Consider the following 21,017-nt stretch of genomic DNA (forward strand, 5'->3'; position numbering starts at 1 on the left):
TCAAATTCGTGGAAAATTACTTCTTTCTCGAAAACTACGACACTTCAGAGGGAGCCGTTTCCCACAATGTTTTATACTATCAACCTCTCCCTATTACTCGTTACCAAGTAAGGTTTTATGCTGATAATTATTTTGAGTAACTACCAATAGTGTCCACTGCCTTTAAAGAGTCCCATTTTGGGGGAATTTCACAGTAGAATCTATTACATTAGTAGTAGAGATATAAAGTATTCTTCTTGTTCGACCTTTTTATCTTGGTCTTTACCTTTCTTTGTAACTACACTCGTACGTCCTGTCGTCTGCTAGATCAATTATGAAATGTCGTTCTAGATTGTATCTATGGCACTATTGGTTGATTAACCTTGACAGAGTTTTAGTGCAAAGGTTCAATTTTAACTCCACCGTTTTTATTTATTTCTATCATAGTTGCTGTTTTTTGTGTCGCTGTGAGGCAGTCCAGGTTGAAGCAAAAGTGTTCACGAAACGCGAATTGTTGTTCACATTTTATGTATTGTTTTAGTTGATTGTTTTCCTGAACTTTCTGTCACGCATTATCAAATAGCTGCCGCAACTTTTAATTAGTATTATCTTAGTTGTTTTGAGGTGGGGTGTTTGTTATCATGGAAAAGGTTGGTAATAACAAAACTCACAGATTTACATAAAATTTACAGGGTCTAATGATGATTATATTAGAAAACATCCCTTGAAATGTTTCTGTCAAATATGTTACAATTATTTGGTGAGAAATAAATAGTTTAATTTCGCGTTTGGAGTTGATTGCTCATCAGTAAACGTTTTATTCATTTTTGTTTCGAATCGATGTCATGCAAACTGTGTAGTCGGTTTTTCACTATTTTGAAATTGGAAATTCGAGAGCTTCAATGAGTGTGTATTTGTAGATTATGTTCTTTTGAGAACACGTCTTGCTTTATATTTTACTTGTAGATTTGTGGAAATACAGGGATTTCTCAGTTCGGAAAATAACTGTCCTGCTTATCTACCTGGGCGGAAGGGGGAAATCGACCGGGACTACCTTCACTTTAGTGGGTCGAGGGGAATTTTCATTAATCACTTCACTGTCGCGGATTGAGTTCTTAATTGGTCTAAACGAATGATATGGCACTATTAAGAGGAAATTACAGCGTTTACTTCCTGTGATTAGACTTGTTTTATTTTCCGAAATTCAAAACACTGTGGAATGTGACATCCTGTGTTCGCACCAGCCTCAGACTATCACGCAGTTCACTAAGAAAACAAGTTGGCAAATGAACGTGTAAGAAAAGCATAATCATATTCATTTGTTTATGTATTTGTTTGTTCATTTATTTATATATCATCGTTGTTATTATCACTATTGTAATAGACAATACTTGTTACTTTACAATAAATGAAGCAATTTACAGTTGGACAATCAAACATTTAAAATAAGTGGGAATTTAAACTATTTAATTTAAAAAAAGATTAAAAACAGTCAATGGTGAAGTTTTTGTTGAGTTTTCAATAACAAAACAAAGTTCGTTTTGTCAGCGTTGTTGCGACGATGTTGTTTCGATTGTAGCCACATTATTTTGAAGTGAAATGTTTTTCAAAATATACCTGCCCTTTAAGGATAGATTATTCAAAATTCTTCCCTGTGTCATCAAAGATTGAACCTTTTGTCATCTCATTAATAATAGAATTTTCAAATGTGTTTCCCTAAGTCATCAAGATTAAATATTAATTCATTCTTCAGTGATAAATTATTCAAATGTCTTCACTGTGTCATCAGATTTAATCTTATATCACCTCATTAATAATAGATTATTCGAATTTCATTCCTGTGTCGTCAAGATTGATTCTAATTGCAGTTTTATTCTTAATTATCTGACTCTAATGGCATCCTTTGAATTATTTACAATGTCTGTTTTAGAGCACAGTTGTGTACTTTATTATTCATCTATTTTAATTATTTATTTTATACGAGGCACGACTTCAAAAATCGCAAAAACAAGTTCATAAATTTAAACTGACTGGAACCATGTTTACAAAAACAAATCAAATTACTAAATGATTAACCCTCTAAAATATGGATTGTTTCTTTGTTTTATGAACATAAAACAGTTATATTTTCCATACAGCGAAAGCATGTATTAATTGACATCATTTACTTTGAGGCTAAAAATATCCCAACCATAAAATTATTTTAGTTTTCCTATTGTCCCCCCCCCCTTGTCCATGTCTACAAGAGTTTAAACTCGAGTTTCGTTAGCAGTAAAATATCAACTTAAATTTCACAAACTTCTAAATTTTAATTTAGCTGCATAGACTATACGTTATTTAACATGTTATTTTTTTCTGATTAAATTACAGATTACATATTATTACTATCAATTCTATCACGAGATTTTATACACCGCATAGAGAGATCATTGTAATTTGATTGGTTGTGCACGTGTCGCCATTGTTATATCATGTATTTACGACGCTCCAGAATTTAATATTGCAGTCCAATATGGATAATTAAATGATGCTTCATCGTTTGAATAATCATTTACTGCCAGTTTGTCCAAACGAGGCAATGTCATGTCCCAGCGGAAAACATTGTTATTGACATTTAGTCAACGGTTTGAGTTTGATTTGTTTGTTGTAATTTTTCAATTTTTTTTATTATAGATACCTCGAGTTTTCAGAGTCCGGGTTGCATATGAGTTTCGTGTTTTGTGTTTATTGTAAACAAATTTGAATAACTAATAATAATAATAATATCGAAGTCTTATATAGCGCACGTATCTACCAAACAAGGTACTCAAGGCGCTGAGTATATACAAACTTTCAGAAAGATTGGTTATTGCAGTGATGAATTCTGAGACCCAATTATTTAGCACCTTATAAGGGTTTACAAGGTGCTACGGCGCATTAAGCAGCCACAACCAGGAACACCGGGGCGAACCCTTTCTCTTTACGATAAGTGCACTGGGTTCTTTTACATGCGTTACACAACACATGGGACCAACGGCTTTACGTCCCATCCGAAGGACGAATCTCTATCCCAGTAAGTTATACGAATCTATATCCCAGTAAGTTATACAGAAAATATATTTAAAAACAAAAATAATGAATGCATTTTGTTCGTGTATTGTCGCAAGACATAATCACTCGGTAAAATCTGGCCTTTCCATTTTACTCGACTTCGCCTTGTGAAATGGGATAGTCCAGGTTTCACATGCGAAAAGGGTTATCACCTGCGACAATAGACTCAAATGCATTCAATTATTTGTATAATATCCAATGCACCGAGTATTAAGTTTTCTCATGGTGTCACACACAAATATTTACTTAAACGGTGGGCACAATTTTCATAATTATCATGCTAGAACTACTTTAGCAAAACATACGTATTTTCAGATTTATTCACAGTGTTTAAGTATCGTCTGGTTTCCAGTGAGAAAAATCTTGACTTATTTGCTTGATACCTTTGATTTCGTCTGACAATAATAAAGTATTTCAGCACTTCTAAAACCAAATCAGATTTTTACGAAATGGTTTTGCAGTTACAAGCAATCGAAGCATCTTCTCTTTGAAATCAAACCATATTTACGGTGTCAGGACAACTGACGGGGGCATTCCCCTTAAAGTATGTTATGTTAGGCCGCTCGGAGCATACCTCAGCGAGCTAACGTTTGAGAGTCATGAGGCAGTGGAGATCTAAGTCCAACTGTGGATGTCTCGACCTAAAGTTAAAAAGTCATGAGCATTTGATGACAAAGTTCTTTAGGCCTTGGTTTGGTTGACATTGTTGATCTTGATGGTCTTGCTTGATAGTCGTCTTACCATTCGGGATGGATCAGGGATCTTGTTGCATCGGCATCGAAGCATCATTCTAAGTACTACCTTAAGCTGGGGGTGTTTTGTAGCGTAGACTATCGGGTTGATCCATGTATTGCATAAGAAGATGGTACCACCGTAGAGTGTGTGGCGATCGCTGCCCATGAAGAGCATGACACTATAGGGGATGATACAGACGAAGTAGACCACCACTATCATCAGTAAGTTCTTAGTGATCTGAATTTGTTGCCGGTTGAGGCGATTCCTGACCGAGGCGTCGATGGTGTCTCCCGCCTGGATTTCCGCCGGGCTGTCGGAGGGGATATAGCCGCTGCTGACGGGGCCACTCGGAGTGTCCTTGGATATTTGGTAGGATGGTCGGCGCTTCTTCTGCTTGATGAAGTGGCTGCGGACATGAGCGAATACGATAATGTAGCACACAACGATGATGATCATTGGACCAGGGAAGAAGAAGACTACCTGGGTGAGTTGGTAGAGCTTGGCCAGGCGGTGGGTGTCATCATCAGTGCATGTGTGCTCCTGCTCGTCGTAGCCAAGACCACCGATACCAGCCAGAGGTGGCAACAAAATGACGCAGATTGCAACAAGCCATGAAAATGTCACAAGAAAGGTGATCTTAGTAGGGGTGTAGAGCCATTGGTAAGCAGTCATTGGTCTCTTGATGAGAAGCACACGGTTCAGAGCAATGCTAGCCATGTGGTAGAGACTCGCGCCTGAGCTTACATAGCTGATGAAAGCGGTGACCATGCATGGTATCTCGGCTCCAGGGATTCCGTTCTTACTCAGAAGACCAGCCACACTCCACGGGAGACAGAAACACGACAGGAAATCTGCCACGGCTAAGTTGACCACGAAGACATTAGTAGGGGTCCGGAGCCGTCTGGACAGCCCTACGGCCAGGATGACCATGCCGTTGCCGGTCATACCCAAGATGGAGATGATCAACCAGCTCAGGCCGATGAAGACCCTCTCACCGTAGCTGTACAGTGCCCCATCTGGCGCTGATGTGGTGTTCATCTCCATGGTAGTCATGTAGGGCATGACAGTTGTGAAGCTATCATCAGATACCTCCATCACATCTGTGTTGGAGTCGTTCATCGTGATCAGCTTTCTCACTCGGTACAACTGACAGCAAATTTGCCAAGTCCAAGTAGTGAATCTTCACTCTGTCTGCGTCCGAGCTGCAATGGCAAACCGCAATTCTCGCCAATTGGTTTTGTGGACACGAACAGTAAACTCAACCCCTTATACAAATTATCATATCGTGTCCTTCTCGATAATGCCTTTTCACTTCCGTCTTCATGAGGATTGGCAGATTGTGGACCAATCTCCGGGCTGTATTTGATTTAATTTAATAATCACTGTTGGGAAGGAATATCGAACGCAGTTCCTCCAGTTGTAGCGAATGACGTGTTTACATTGAAGAGTAATCGTCCGTGATGCAACCCCGGCCCAGTTCATTTCATATCCGTGTGTTGGTTTATTCATGCAGAATGGCTGTGAGCATCTCAACTTCAACTCCTATAAACATGTGACCGAAAACAGCCTTCTTTAGTTTCCACGAAAGAATGAGGGAGAGGGGCGTGCACAAGAGCGACTACATGGCATTAACGTCAAGCAAACACACCTTAAAGGAGATGTTTTTTTCACGCAACAAATTTCTTTTCATCCTCTGGTCTTCATTATAAAGCATCGTACAAACATGTGGTCCCTTAATCAAATTCAGTGGATATGTTTCGGAGAAAACAATGACAGGCAATTTGTGTGTTGTCCGTGTTTTCAATATTGTGGCAATCGAATTAAACGGTGATTTGACGGGAAGTGTTGTTTTCTAGACTTTCTCAGTCGGAAGGACTTTTTTTTTTGAAGATTGGAACTGGTATAAACTTGTCATTTTTCAGATTTACATGAAAGTCATCGCACGTTCTTAATAATTATCGTGTACGTAATCGCGTCTGCGTGACGCACCCATTACCCGTGTACAAAACAGCGCGATGTTCCCTCAATTTGCCAACCAAAACGTTAGTGCGCACGCACTATGTGCAATTTACATATTTCATGGGAAGGGTCTAATATCGTGTACGTACATGAACGTGTTTTTTGTGTGACAAAAGTCATGTGGCGGCGACACTATACGCTTAAACCAACAATTTCTCTCCTGTAGATAACAATCCTTTACTTTATATGTAAAGGGACAGTTATTGGCGGACGCCTTTCCAATATTATCAGGGAAAGCGCACTCAATTATTTTACTTCAAGACAATGCGTGTGAGCACGCATTATTACAGGCAATTTCGTTTTACGACTCCAATATTAATTTATCCTCAACCCGAACTGTTCTGTTAAAAGTGCATCCATTTAAGGTTTATTACAATCACAAAGATACACGCCCACTTGTGTTTTATCTGCCTGAAACCTGGATGGGGATTAGGGGACTTATCTCAACTTGGGGTCGTTTTACTCAATTTCAATAATGGCAACGTCGAGTCATAATTTAGCTCCGTAATGATGACGAATGATCTGTACGTTTCTCATTAAATTTGTCCAGGCATTGGCGGGACTGTTGTGATTGTATTGGATCATAGATGGCAGCGTAAACTGTAAAATACAACGTTACAATTTTTGAAATTATCAAAAGAAAAATATTAAAATTCATGTTTCAAAACAAATAGGCGACCAAGCAGACAAGTCTTGGTCAAAAGGTATTATTACCGTTTCCTTTCGCATGTTCCTTTCTTCTTGATGTGCCCGAATCGTCCCCCCTGTTTTGCCCGAATTGGGACCGAAGTTGCCCCTTTGCTCTCGTGGGTTCTATGCCCATGGATTTGGTATAAACATATTTAATCAGCAAGAATTACATGTTTCAGTGACAGACGTAACTGTCACGTGTTTTAAAGGCAGTGGACACTATTGGTAAATGTCAAAGAATAGCCTTCACAGTAGGTGTATCTCAGCATATGCATAAAATAACAAACCTGTGAAAATTTGAGCTCAATCGGTCATCGAATTTGTGAGATAACAATGAAAGAAAAAAACACCCATGTCACACGAAGTTGTGTGCGTTTAGATGGTTGATTTCGAGACCTCAAGTTCTAAATCTGAGGTCTCGAAATCAAATTCGTGGAAAATTACTTCTTTCTCGAAAACTATGGCACTTCAGAGGGAGCCGTTTCTCACAATGTTGTATATCCATCAACCTCTCCCCATTACCCGTCACCAAGAAAGGTTTTATGCTAACAAATATTTTGAGTAATTACCAATAGTGTCCACTGCCTTCAACAACATACTCTTTAAAAGTCCAATAAAATTATGTAAAGTTACATATAAAAAGGAGAACAAGGAAGTTTGACTCGATGAAAAGAAACAAAAAACAAAGAATTACCGAGACAATTCCAGCAAAAATTTCTCGGTGCCAATGCCCCTGAGCGGAGGCTTCCGGTGGGATCTGGCTCAGAAGTATGTCAACCGGATCTGGCTATAGGTAGGAAGGAAGAGCAAGTCCCAGTTTCGGAACAGTTGTTCAACCAGGAGAACCTTTCAAGGTTTTTGGTTTCATTTTTTTCTGGAAACTTAGCAATTAAAGCAAGAGTTCTCAAACAAATAATATTTCCACGCCACTATCACAGTGGGTGAACTAAGTATGTTGCATTGAAAACAACCTGCAGTTTTTGTAAGTTTGCTTTGATTTGTAAAAAAAAAGTGTGCAAAATAATTAGAATCAAATATTAGGCTCACTTGAATCTTGGAACAAGCCTGCTTAAAGAAACTAATTTTGCAGCAATGCAATTTGAACCTGTAGTGATAACTTGGCTCAGTTGCATAGATATGCTGAGCAGACAATGATAATAACAATGCTGCGCTAAACAGAGAAAGAAACCAGTTGCAAATGGTACGAAATGGAATTTTTGTCAAAATGTTTGCGCTCATAATAGCAAATTTTCATGCAAACTCTCTGATTTGGCAAGTTCTGAAACCCATAGCTGTTTTTGTTACAACAACGTGTACGTCTCTGAATCAAAAGGCACCAGACTACTAAACCATACCTTTAAACATGGCCCAACGACCATACACCGACATCAGTAGACCTATACCATCCATTATTGATTTGAACCCCCCCCCCCACCAAGAGGTATGTAATTGATTACGTTTGAGTGCACACACATGAAGACAGGTGGGGATTTAAGACAGAAGACGTCAACATGAGGCTTAGGTATGGCCGACATGAAACATATCTCGTCTGATCAGAACTATAAGGTCATACGGCAATTCAATATACGTAATTATTAATACAAAAGGTCCTTAATTGAAAATAAATTAACATTTGAAATTTGAGTAAAAGCTTTGCGGTCCAGATCCAGTCAGACTGACAGCACTCCTCTTCATGTTGTTAAAAGCTTCAAGAGGGGACAGTAGTTTAGTATAACGTCAGTCACTGACAGCTATACACAATGAGCGCCTTGACGAGAGACCATGTCTGCACTTGGGCAATGTCCCCGTTGTCAAGCAGAGGGCGCTCTTTGCGAGACCGTTTATTTCAATTTAACACGAGGCACACTTTTCTCCAGATTTGTTTCCATTTATAATTTATTTGAAAAGGACGAAATATGATTATAATTCTTTTCAAAGCAAGTTGGATTTTTGTTTTAGTAGCCCACAGGCAAAATTTACATCAGTCCGTTTTAAAACTCATAATACAAACTTAACAGAAATCAGAAACGGTGTCCATTTAAATTATTCAGTTATTTATTAATCCCATAAACAAATTGCAGAATTTTACACAAGTTTAGTTATTGATAACATTAGACTAAACAGAAACTATTTTTTTGTATTCTTAGGTTTGCGTAGGTTTGAGTAGTCATCACCAGAAAGAAAAAAATAACAATACAGCATTGGACACAGTAATGTGGAAAATTTCTTTCTCCCTTTAGAGTGCTTTAACTTTCAAGATATTGTTAAGGCTGTAATATTTTAAAAACCTCTTAAAATCATAAACAAATCCTGAGAAATAACATACCTGACATCACCAATCCATATCTAAGCGAATATAAATGCATATACAAAATTGGTTTGAGTAGGATTTTTAGTCTAAATCGTTAAGAAGTTGCTGACCAAAATAATGTTTATAGAGAGTTTATACTATTGTCCATAATGTCTTAATGGGTCGGCTTGATAAGGGAATGGATAAGCGAAGCCAACTTGACACCGGATTTATCGTTACGGGATGCCTCTTTAACTCCCTTAAGTGCGACCTGTAAACAAACACAAAAAAAAAAAAAAAAAAAAAAAAAAAAACATTCAGGTTAACTTATTGGCAATCATTAATTTTTAGGCGAAAGATTAATTTTCTATTAAGCACAAACAGTGTTGCAAACACTCTGTGGATGTGCCTTTGCCCTGAACACTTACAATACTGTAAAGACAAAGCACTGTGTGAACATGTGCAAGGAGTTAGTCCACGTGTTTCAAGCTCCTATGTGAACCTCTTCTGTTTTCCGATGTCCACACTTACAACCACTTTCCGGATCAACCTGACGGAGGATCCGTCAGTCAGGTGTTGGACTGTAAGGTTTCGCATCGAGCATGAAGGCTTCATATAACTATTTTGTCTTAATTTTCCAGGCCATTTAAAGTAAAATTATTACCTTCTTGCAGATGTCTGGAACATCAAACCAGCGTTCTGGGTCACGGATACCATATCTGAATTCGGTGTAACCTGAATTGCTGACGATTGGTAGAGCTGTTTTGAAAAGGAATGGAAAAAGTTACTTAATGGGAAAAGTAAGTACTACAACTATGTATCAATTGTTATGGCTGTACCTGCCAAAAAATTGCCACAGTAGGCCTATTGGTCAAAGGTAGATCGTTGACCAGACCCTTGGCTTCCACAAACACTATAATATTAAATATCATGACTGGGTTCCAGGCTATGATGACTTGATTCCAGGCTTTAATGTCTGCATGGGTCCCAGTCTACAATGACTGGGCTCCATCAGACTATAGTGATAGGGCTCCAGGCTATAATGCTCCAGGCTAAATGACTGAACGCCAGGCTACAATGACTGGGTTCCAGACTATGAACACTTAGAAACAAACTTCAGTTTTTTTAGGATAAATAATGTTTTTACATGGCTCTTGAAGTGTTTTCCCATAGATGGTTACGCTGACTGGTACGCAGCTATCCTGGGCTACCGAGACAGAGTAGTTCCCTTCAATGGTACCCTTTTCACCTCCGTAATACGAGAAGGAGTCCAGGTACAACTCACGGTCTCCGAAGTAATACGTTCCAGCAAAGCTTGCCTCCTCTGAAATATATAAAGGTTAGCGATGAGGGTGATGTTTATTTTCAATTCAATTAAATATTTATTTCCGTACTCACTTCAGTTTGAAGTGAATTAAAGTGTCTAAAAGGTGTATTGGACACCACCTCATTTAGAGAAAAAAAATGGTTTATTATAGCCAATGATTAAAAACATTCACAGGAATTTTAAGTTTTGGACATAAAAACATAGTTATCCTCAAAATACACAAACTTTAACCACATTTAGTAAAATAAAAATGAACCTAAACCTATACAATTGCTTCTAAAAATGTGGAAAAAATCATTAAAAGCTCACACGGCCGAAGACGGTAAGTTTATTATTACAATGCATTATAGACGATGTGACCCATGTTTACATTCAAACCGCCCTCTTTTGAAAAAAAAAACACTGCATACGTCATGTTTCGCCGGGCAAAATGACGCGTTGTCATGGTAAGATTTCATACACTTTCTAGCTGGCTGCCAAAATACAAAGGTTTTGCCCGGCGGTATGCGCGCGAATCATGTTATGGTTTTCGAGTGACGTCAGAGGTCACATCGTCTATTATAAACATTAATCCGCTTCGCATGATTCATGAGCATCACGTTTGTCATTAAGCTCTACTGATAACATTTTCAACAAAACTATGTCTGATTGATTAACAAACATGTGACCATTAGTTTTGTTTACCATACCTTAAACAGTTATTATTCTCGTGCCTTATCTGAATCCCTTATCGTTGAAGCTAGTTTTACTTATTTGGAGTCCAAAAGTCAATCGTTCGTTTGACCATGGATGGACCATTATCGAAGAAGACCATAAAGCAATAGACAAACATCTTTTATAAAGTTTTCGAGAAACATTTCTACTGAAATTTTTTTAATATGATTTCGAGACCTCAGAACCAGGCATAATATGGAAGCACACAATTTCGTGTCACAAGGGTATTTTTTTTCTTCCATTGTTATCTCGCAACTTCGACGACCAATTGAGTAAATTTTCACAGGTTTGTTATTTTGAGCATGTTGAGATACACCAAGTGAGAAGACTGGTCTTTGAAAGTTACCAAAGGTGTGCAGTATCTTTAAAGTATACGTCACTATTTTGAAAGGAGTAATGTGCCAGGAGGATCAGTTCCAGTGTGATTACTGGTTAAGTTCTGGCATTACATTGTGAGCTTAGAATCAGTGGGTTTTAATTTGAAATCGAAGTATTGTGACCTTAAACCTACACTCCCTTTACATAGCTTCACAATCTTGTTACTTACTTGGCAGACAGGCAGATCCGATAGACATTGCTGGGGTTTTGGTGCATGCTCCCCCCATGATGGTGTATGTGTAGTTCTGAAAATAAAGCAAGTTGGAAAATGTGTAGCAAGTGAATGAAACCTATTACCGATGGATTATTTTTTTATAGCAGTTTTTACAACTTATTGGCTATGCAGTCGAGCTGATGCCAACATTTTTACAGTTTGCAATCAGTGATAATAATGTGCAACAATCAGGTAGATATTTCGAAATAGGGAAAAAGGTTCCTCAGTTAGGGAGGTTTCCAATGTTTCAGCAAAATATGGAAATATTTTGGAGATACATGGAGAGTTTGCACCGCTGGATTATTTGCAACATAGACTAGTCCGCTGTTGCAAGGGATTTCCCAAATACTCGTACCCTGTAATGCAACTTTTTGAATATCTCACCCCCTTCACATCAGTGATGATCTTCAGTTTGGTTACATAGTTCATTTGGTAGGAGTGGATTTCCAAGCCGGTTCTCCCCTGTGTGAAATCTATTGCACCTTCTATGTTGTTCAGCTGCGCAATGGCGGTACCGTTATAGACTAGTCCGTTGAGCTGACCTAGAAGTAGATTATTTCATTCATGAAAATATTAAATAAATGCAGGAAAATGCAAAATAGTAAAGACAAAAATAAACATCAGAGGGTTTTTTCGAAAGTACAACACTCCTAAGAAAATAGTCACAAAAGCGAAGACTTTCGGGTCCAGTCAAATTGGCTTTGGCCAGTTACTCGGCCTACTTTCCCTGAGTCCTCTGAAAACAAATTTCACCTGCATATAAAGTTCTAGAGTGCAAACACCATGTTCTACTCTATTACAGTTTCAAAATAATTATAAATAAGCAAAAGGTTGTCAAAACTGTCGTGCATCTACTTCCAGTCTCTACTCGGTTATACCATCTTGCTAGAACCACACCGCAACGCCATGCAGAGTGTTGCATGGTGGTGTCTCACCCGAGCGTGTGTTTCCAACCATGCAAAGTTTCCAATCTTATTTTCAGTAATATAAAAAGTAACAACATTACAAGTTAATTAAGACAATAAAACCCATACACTTACCTATTCTTGCTTCAAATCGTTCTGGTCCACATTCGCAACGTTTTTGGGCCTCTGCGGACCGCGGCGCGTTGACTGCCGCGAGGAGGATCAAACAAACGGCTGCAAAGTTCTTCATCTTGTCAGAGTTCTTAAACAGTCTCGGTGGAAGAAGTCTCGGTGGATGTTAGTAATGCATTATGTTTTTGACTCCTGTCTTTATATTGGTCCTTTTTTGATCAAGGGCACTCTTATCTGAGCTCTTTGTAAACGATGATAAGGAATAATCTCAAATCACGTAATAATCTAAAACCACAAGATGATTAATTTACAAACAAAAAGATGTGGTTTCCATTCTTTAATCTATATCAGTATCAACAAGTACGTTACCTTCAACACTGCGTGACTTGACGGGATGTTTTTTAGAAGGTGTGTTGCATGGATTGTCTTAAAGGAACACGTTGCCTTGGATCGGTCGAGTTGGTCTTTGAAAAGCGTTTTGTAACCGTTTGTTATAAAATGCATATGGTTAGAAAGATGTTGTAATAGTAGAATACAATGATCTACACAAATATGCCTCGAAATTGCGTGGTTTTCTTTTTACCTCATCCAATAACACGGTCGGCCATTTATGGGAGTCAAAATTTTGGCTCCCATAAATGGCCGACCGTGATAGTTTGCGATGTAAAAGGAAAACCGCGCAATTTTGAATGATACTTGTGAGGATCATTATATTCTACTTTTAAAACATCTTTCTGACCATATGCATTTCATAACAAACGGTTTAAAACCCTTTTTATAGACCAACTCGTCCGATCCAAGGCAACGTGTTCCTTTAAAGACAGTGGACATTATTGGTAGTTGTAAAAGACCAGTCTTCTCACTTGGTATCTCAACATATACATAAAAAAAACAATTCTGTGAAAATTTGAGCTCAATTGGTCGTCGGAGTTGAGAGATAAAAATCAAAGAAAAAACACCCTTGTCACACGAAGTTGTGTGCTTGCAGATGCTTGATTTCGAGACCTTATTTTCTAAACCTGAGGTCTCGAAATCAAAATCGTGGAAATTACTTCTTTCTCTCGAAAACTACGTCACTTCAGAGGGAGCCGTTCTCACAAGGTTTTATACTATCAACCTCTCCCAATTACCCGTAATCAAGAAAGGTTTTATGCTAATAATTATTTTGAGTTATTACCAATAGTGCCCACTGCCTTTAGTACCTCCATTGTGGGGCGATTTCTAGTTTAGGAACTAAAACTGCGTTTTATTTGTTGCTTTCAAAACGTTCATCACCTATTGTGAAAGTCAACACACGGTTATACCAGCCAAATGTTGCCATTCCTGGGTTATCTAAAGTTACCGTCTTGGTACGTAATCATAACTCGAGCTTGATATGTAAATCTCTTTCTAAGCTAACAAGCTAAATTTATTAAGATACGCTAAGACAACTTGTAATAGCACTTAACATTCCAAGCTTAAGTACAAAATACGTGCATTTTTGTAACAACGCCCTGTTATCAAAGTGTATCTCGGAACAAACAAACAAAAATTCCCGAAGGGTCGGATCCAAGTGGGGGAGGTTCTGTGCTGCATCTTTTCTTGTGCGATCAACTCAAAATGCTTCTCATTGTTTCGCGTGGCCAAACATTATGCTTTCTTGCAGTCTCTCCCCTTTAACTGTAGGATGCGTTGCAACACATGTAAAGCTAACGGTTACTTCCTGCAAGGGAACCAGTGTTCATGGACACAATATTTTGTCAATTATTTTAAGCTCAAAGAATACATTTGAATCAGAAAACGCCATTTAGAGCAAACAATCTCGATTTAGAGACATTGCATAAAGCGGCGCATGAGCAGCATTATAAACGAAGTAAAACAATAAATTCTTTAATAACAGATAAACTGCAATTTCAGAAAAAATACCAACAAAGGTTTTTCCTTAAAACAGTTGTGATGTGTAGGCTACATTTAGTGCAAATAAATTTTTGGGGAAAACAAAGTTGGTAATAATAAACAGCTTTGAAATTAATCTGCCTGGTTTTGCCGTAGATGATAGAGATTTAGATTAGGGCCTACTCTTGGGAGACATGGCCCTATTGAAGACCACCACAACGTATTGTTTTAGGTCCACTGCCCGATAGGCGTTTTATGTTTTGGATCCGCTAAAAGGTGATGTTTAGAACAGTGAGTCTCATGTGGCAAACTGGAGTTGCCTTTTTAAAAATATTTTAAGGTACCTTGAAAACTGACTTAACTATGAAAAAGAAAATAGTTTAAGTGTTTACAAAATAAAATAACCTACAAACATCATCCCAAAACCAAACCGTCATCAGAAAATGATGATAGACTTTGTGGAGGAGTCAATTAAAGGGCATAAAGTTAAATGAATGATGACCACTATACTTGTGGCATGGGATGGGAAGGGGAAATGTTCGACGAAATTAGACAACGAACTATAGACGGTTCGTCACGACGCGTCGCCACGAGAACGTCTCGCGATCGGTCACATGGTGTCTGTAAGATGTTATAGCTGCAAGTTAACATTGACATTGAAACGCCTCCATGGTGCTTTTTGACCATTGAGAGTGTGTATTCTTGCGTTAGCTTGCATCACTTTATCGAATAAAATTGATTTGACCTCGATTTCAGGTAATTATTTGCATGATGAAATAACACGACGGTCTTGCCGATACTTGGGCCCAGGACTACTCTTTAGGTTTCGCCATCGTCCGTGATGTTCAACAAAAGTTATGAGACAGTTACAAGAGCAAAATCTCGGTCATGGGTCTAGATTAGTAGATGTTCTCCCTTGGAAACGTAATAATTCATTTCCAAACACGACTCATTGAACCGCCATACTCGTTCGGTACTGCGCCACACCCCGACCATTCCTCCCCTCCATGCCCCGACAATGCACACGGAAAAACAATAATACAGCACTTTTGAAAGGCCGCCCTCTATAGTTGAAAAGTAACTAACGCTATTATTTTTGCTTGCGCCGATAAACAAAACAAGGAAATAAAAAAAGGTGGTAAGTCTGATGATTGATAATTTTAGTTTCTTGTATTTTTTATAATTCAAATATGTAAAATTGCGTTAGCTTGCATCATTCCAAACAGTCCCAAACAGATATAGAACCTTGTTTTGAGATTTGTGTATCCATTTGTGTATCAAAACGGAGTAGCGCAGCCGCAGCCGGACCGGCCGTGTAAAAGCGGCATGTGACCACTACCCTCACTGTACGATGAGCGATTCATGGAATTTTACCTGACCTTGTGTTGTGTATCTTTGCGTCATGCCTATATTTGCCTTCCTTCATAGCTTTAGAAAAACCTCATTTATACGGCGAATTGGCTAATAAATTTCACTCAGTTTATGAGCTAATCAGCAGTAGACACTAGAGAATCATCTTTAAATATTATTAGAATTGATAAAGAAGGCATTTTATTGGCCACTCGGTAAAACTAGCCCTGCTTTGATTTTTGTTTAGATTTTCATCTCGATCTTCAGGCTCGTCTTAGTTTCAGGGTTACAACATTGAACAAACAGCATGATGAAGTCTGTTGTGTTGATTCTGTTGGTAGCTGTAGTGGCTGGAATCTCTGCAAATCCAACCCCTCCTAATACTAATTGTTGTTTCGCAGATCAGTTTGAGCTGGAAGCTGGTAAGTAATTTTGTTATTATTGTTCCCTAATTCCTTGGTGGTTTGTAGGTGGTTTGGTCGTCTCCCTAGGTCCAGTCCAGGAAGGATGGTTGTAAATATTGTATTTGTCACTCTGTATTTTGTCCTGTTTATCTTTTTGTACTTGCTTCTTTCTGTTTACAAATTTTGTGTTTTTTATCGTAAAGATCAGATGCACAATGGATTTTTTTTCTTGAATGTTTTTCAACGTGATGTTTAGTTTTTAATAAATTTAATTTGAAATAATTGTAAATTCATTGAGTGATTGTAAACTCACCTACTTCCCGACTAAGTAAATCAACGTGGTTCATACAGTGGCATTGTAAGACTGCATGACTTGCCAGGCCTGTATGCTTTGCTTTTAAAAGGGCAAGGGCACCAAGGCATTTTCTCCTTTGTAAAGGGCACGTCCTATGTGGAAATTGTAAATTTCGACTGTAGTATTTTATTGGCACCAAGACAATGACATGGGGGCATGGAGGCAATCGCCTCCGCTTTTCTCTCTGTGAAGTATCAGGCCTGACTTGCACTCACGGATGTGGGTCCAAATTCCACCAAACTAAATTCGAGCACTGTGATTTCACAATGACTAGGAAGTCAGCTGTGTCTTTAGTTACTGAATCACATTAAATGTCTTTGTAAATTTGTGTAAACTTTTAACAAATTTACAAAGATATTTACTCAGTGAGGTCTTTTATTCAAGACAACTGATCTTGTCCCATTTGAGTTTACCAGCCCACACTACAGGTAATTGCAGGCATTTGGCCTGTGGTTCAGTGTTAATTTTGAGCCCTGTACAAGCCCTGGTAGTCTGGTGGATTTTCCTTCAAAAATTGAGCCCCAGGGAGATGTGAATTTGAACAGTTTTAGCTTTCATAAACCTTACTTTTTCAACTACTTAGATGATATGGTTGGCGTGGTGGACAGTGGTAAAGGTGTTGCCATTGGTCAATCCCTCAAGATGGCATTTGATTACACCAACAAACGATTGGGAGCATTAGTCACGACCTCTGCAGGAACCTTTGTTTACGATTATCGTATGATCATTGACTTCAACAAGGTGAGAAAAATTACTAGACCCTTCCCATGAAATATGTAAATTGCACATAGCGCGTGCGCACTAACAGTTTGGTTGGCAAAATTAGGGAACTTCGTGCTGTTTTGTACACGGCTATGGGTGCGTGACGCAGACGCGATTGTGCGTCTGCTTAGTGCACAACTCTATGGTGTTTGCCAACCAACAAGGTCTGTACGCATGCATGAATGTAATTAGCAGAAAATTATTTCATGGGAAGGGTCCATTGATCAAGCAAGCATGTTATTTCTCAGGACAATAATAACTAAATAGCACATTTTACCATAACCTAATCAATGTGAGCTATGCCCTGGTTACTGGGCCAATAACTTCTCAGCTCCCTGGAAGGTATAAAGCCCTTAGCTGCCTTGGCGCTCCAAATGCTTTTTCATACACAATGTCAACACTCTCGCATCAGTACTTGCCTGAGTGAGGAGAAGCAAAAGCATTTTGCTCATCAAGGGCGCAAGTGTCATGAGCAGGATTCGAACCCACACTCCGATAACTTAACCACAAGTACTTCAATCCTCTAAACCTAATGGCCATGTCACCATGCATAATTCCTGATTTCAGGATTTTCTCAAAATCTCATTGAGTCTCAAAATTTTCTTTAAAGAGAATGTCTAAATTCAATTTATGGAATAGTTCGGTGGTTAATAATCCTATATAGATATTATACAATAACACTAACCTGTGAAAATTTTAAAAGGTGGTAGTGTTTTGGAGATATGGCTGAAAATCCTGGAGGTATTGTCCATGTAGGAAGAATAATTCGCAATTGGAATACACAATCTTAGAAACATTTCTGCCAGAAATGCATTTCAGATGCAAATTGATATCTTTTTCCAAAACCAGATTTCTCAAAATGTTTTATAAGTCCTATCAAAAGCTGCTGTACATCTATTGCATTTGATTGCCTCCAATTAAGTTCTTTATAGTATTATTATTATTATTTTTGTTTGCAGGGAGTTGAACTTTTCATTGATGACAAGTCCAAAACTTGTCAAAAAATGCCATTTAACTCCACTGAAATGGTACACTGCATTCCAGGTAAGTTTCTTCTTGTTTCATTAATTGCTGTATTCTTTAACCAGAGTGTCCATAAATCCCTAAAGTGTGGTAAATAAATCTTGAATTTGTTCTTCTATCCATGCTATTTTTTTTTTTTACTCGTTGTTCTATCGTACAAGAAGAAGGCAATTCTCAAAAGATCCTAAATAGAGTCTTTGTATAAGATTATGCAAATGAGGTACTTTGGAAAGGGCCCCCTCGCCTAGAGGTCAAAAGAATGTTGTTCATTGCGCCAATCCTGTGCGCTGCACATATAAGTTTTTGCGTTTCATCATTGGCTTACCTTGGCTACTGGCTGGCTGGCTTCAATCTATAAGGGCTACTATCAACAATTTCACGAGCATGCAAACCATACTTAGGAGATTTTACATTTTATTATTTTGGGATTTGAGGAGTGTCACTAATTTTTCTCCAGCACAGCCTCCTCGTTGGCCATTATAATTTTTGTGAGTAATAACATGTCGCGATTTGTGTTCACCAGCTAAGGCCAAACTTCTTGATACTTTCTACATGGGCAACAACGAGATCACCGCCAACTCTTTCGCATACCAGTATACGGAGGGGCCCTCAACTGGTGAATTGACCATGGCCGTCACCAAGACTGACTGTATCCCACTCAGTTCATCATTTGTGGGAGAAACTGCTGGAAGTAAGTATACCAATTTAATATATGCTCAAGTTTACTTGACATTACCCTGGTCAGCTAGGCGTAGAAATCTTTCTTGAGTGGCAACACAAGCTTAGTTCCTAGACTGGTCCCTTGACTTTCCCCTGTCTTTATTCCCAAGGGAAGACAGGTACTGGTCTTATAGGCCAAATGATATCAGTGGAAAAACTTCGGTGATGTAGGCTTTTTAGTTCTGTGTTCTGATTGGTTTGCTCCGAAGTGAGGTAGTTTGTCTAGTTGGTAAGAGGTCTGCTCTAGAATTGAAAGGGTTGTGGGTCCAAATCCCACCAAGTAATATGCCTGGGTTTTTTGTTTTCTCACAGCCCTCAGGAAGTGCTGAATACATAGTACTAACACTCATCAGTGTAAGGGTAAAACCAAAAATTGATTTTCTTTATCCCCGGTGCAAACTTCATTTATGAATCATATTGCAACAGTATGTCATTGTCATTTAACACAGCTGCATTGATGGTTGGCGCTGGGTTTAAGAACTACGTCGCAGGCATCAAAGATCCAGCAACATACTTTACTGTGCCATCTTACTGCCCTCAGGTAAGGCTTCAGTTCACCTGAGCCCAATTTCATAAAGCTACCAGTACATAAAACTCTTGCTTAGCAAATCTAGGTTACCAGCCTACGAAACATACATTTACCAATGCTGGGACTGTCTGGTACCAAACCAATTTCTTGCTAAGCACAGGAATTTGCTAAGCAGAATTTTCAGCATAATAGCTTTCCCTGGACCCATTTTCATGGCTCTGCTTACTGTAAGAAAAGAATCAGCACTGGAAGGCGTATTTCACAGGTTAGCGGGAATTTTTGCTTGTATACGTGTATAACCCACATAACTAGGCAACCTTCGCTTCGCAGCTAATGCAGAATTTCGGCACTTGCACAGTAAGCGGAGAATGGAGAATGTCTAATTATTGCCCTTCTGCTTAAATAAGTGCTTTTTATTCTTATTTTTGATCTAGCTTTTTAAACATGGTTCTTGTTATCATGTCTTATTACCTCCACCTTTTAGACTGTCAGCAGCAAGCCTGGAGCTTACTATAAGCATCTGTTGTTCCAGTAAACACCCATCATGGAGTGGAATCGACCCAACATCTACTGAACTGTTGAACTTGGTTGCAGCTTAGTATAAAACTTAAAATCTTTTAAAATAGATTTAGAAATATATTTTTTTAATTTTATACTGAGATACTTTTGTAACTTAGGTGATAAATAGATTGTTTATATTTGAGTTTACAACTGAAATCGTGATACCAAAATGAAGATATACAAACCCTGAAATAGCATCTAAAATATATTGAATTTGTTATCTGATAATGCTTTCATAACATTTTTTTTTTTTTTAACAATGCACATCATGTGTGCATTCTCAATTAATTTACCTCAAATTTAGATTTATTAAGACAGTTGGTCTTTTACTTGCCATTCAAATGACAGAACCTGTATCTTCTAGGACTTTCAGGACTTTGTCGTGTACACTTGCCCTTTAATATTTTTAAAACTCTTTCCTTCTGACTTTAATAAAAGCTAAATAATGAAATCAAAAATTGAGTTTATGTGTGTTTGTAAAGAAGATGATAAAAATATTACATTTCGTTTTGTTTGTGTTTGTTTGTTTTACTATAGCCCCCCCCCCTCCTTTTTAATAACCATCGTACAAAACATTGTATAATGTTCTGACAGTAAAGTGCGTTGGCACCTAGTAATAAGAACTCAAAACAAGGCCTTATACTTGTTTGTTTTTTGATTCACATGTATCAAGTGGTCATAGTTGAAATGCGAATCGTACAGCAAGTTAAAACAATAAACTTTACCATTCAATATTTAACATTGTCTGCAGGTTTTTTCTTCGATCTTCTTTACATTATAGTCCCAAAACGTCCCCCAAATCGCAGATAATTTAAAAACATAATAATTGCAAGTTTTTAACTCCCCCCCCCCTCAACAACACACTTAAAAGGTAGAAGTAATTGTATTTAGAAGGATAAAGTATACATAAATTTCGCTCAAAATACTGCAAGCGCTTGAGCAACCTTGACCTAATCCTACCTCCA

General features: G+C 38.1%; 3 protein-coding genes across 6 annotated transcripts; 1 reads left to right on the forward strand and 2 right to left on the reverse strand.

Moving 5' to 3' along the window:
- Positions 1-5,025, reverse strand: LOC139938938 (melanopsin-like). Its single transcript, XM_071934614.1, has one exon. The coding sequence runs from the start codon at positions 4,921-4,923 to the stop codon at positions 3,751-3,753; it is 1,173 nt and encodes a 390-aa protein (XP_071790715.1). The 5' UTR covers positions 4,924-5,025; the 3' UTR covers positions 1-3,750.
- A 3,521-nt stretch (positions 5,026-8,546) lies between these two features.
- Positions 8,547-12,660, reverse strand: LOC139939034 (development-specific protein LVN1.2-like). Its single transcript, XM_071934744.1, has 6 exons — positions 12,477-12,660; positions 11,821-11,978; positions 11,392-11,467; positions 9,951-10,127; positions 9,468-9,562; positions 8,547-9,074 (listed from the first exon to the last, which is right to left on the reverse strand). The coding sequence occupies exons 1-6, from the start codon at positions 12,589-12,591 to the stop codon at positions 8,979-8,981; spliced, it is 717 nt and encodes a 238-aa protein (XP_071790845.1). The 5' UTR covers positions 12,592-12,660; the 3' UTR covers positions 8,547-8,978.
- Positions 10,014-20,791, forward strand: LOC139939035 (development-specific protein LVN1.2-like). Of its 4 annotated transcripts, none has more exons than XM_071934749.1 (7): positions 10,014-10,142; positions 15,946-16,120; positions 17,041-17,198; positions 18,179-18,263; positions 18,766-18,933; positions 19,412-19,503; positions 19,976-20,791. In XM_071934749.1, the coding sequence occupies exons 2-7, from the start codon at positions 16,006-16,008 to the stop codon at positions 20,024-20,026; spliced, it is 669 nt and encodes a 222-aa protein (XP_071790850.1). In that variant the 5' UTR covers positions 10,014-10,142; positions 15,946-16,005; the 3' UTR covers positions 20,027-20,791. The 4 variants fall into 4 exon arrangements, with proteins under 4 accessions (XP_071790850.1, XP_071790847.1, XP_071790848.1 ...); XM_071934746.1 differs by lacking the exon at positions 10,014-10,142 and adding an exon at positions 15,421-15,486; XM_071934747.1 differs by lacking the exon at positions 10,014-10,142 and adding an exon at positions 15,461-15,483.
- Positions 20,792-21,017: the final 226 nt, after the last annotated feature.

The sequence above is a fragment of the Asterias amurensis genome, chromosome 6 (genome assembly GCF_032118995.1).
Source record: "Asterias amurensis chromosome 6, ASM3211899v1".
NCBI classification, from domain to species: domain Eukaryota; kingdom Metazoa; phylum Echinodermata; class Asteroidea; order Forcipulatida; family Asteriidae; genus Asterias; species Asterias amurensis.

Excerpts from the sequence above, each read along its gene's own strand:
- LOC139938938 (XM_071934614.1), bottom strand. The coding sequence starts at position 4,923 with ATGAACGACTCCAACACAGATGTGATGGAGGTATCTGATGATAGCTTC.
- LOC139939034 (XM_071934744.1), bottom strand. The coding sequence starts at position 12,591 with ATGAAGAACTTTGCAGCCGTTTGTTTGATCCTCCTCGCGGCAGTCAAC. Across the intron at positions 9,563-9,950 it reads GAAAACACTTCAAGAGCCAT|CTCTACCAATCGTCAGCAAT; the intron begins GTAAAAACATTA and ends TTTTCAAAACAG. Across the intron at positions 9,075-9,467 it reads TTCCAGACATCTGCAAGAAG|GTCGCACTTAAGGGAGTTAA; the intron begins GTAATAATTTTA and ends GTTTGTTTACAG.
- LOC139939035 (XM_071934749.1), top strand. The coding sequence starts at position 16,006 with ATGATGAAGTCTGTTGTGTTGATTCTGTTGGTAGCTGTAGTGGCTGGA. Across the intron at positions 18,264-18,765 it reads AATGGTACACTGCATTCCAG|CTAAGGCCAAACTTCTTGAT; the intron begins GTAAGTTTCTTC and ends TGTGTTCACCAG. Across the intron at positions 18,934-19,411 it reads TGTGGGAGAAACTGCTGGAA|CTGCATTGATGGTTGGCGCT; the intron begins GTAAGTATACCA and ends CATTTAACACAG.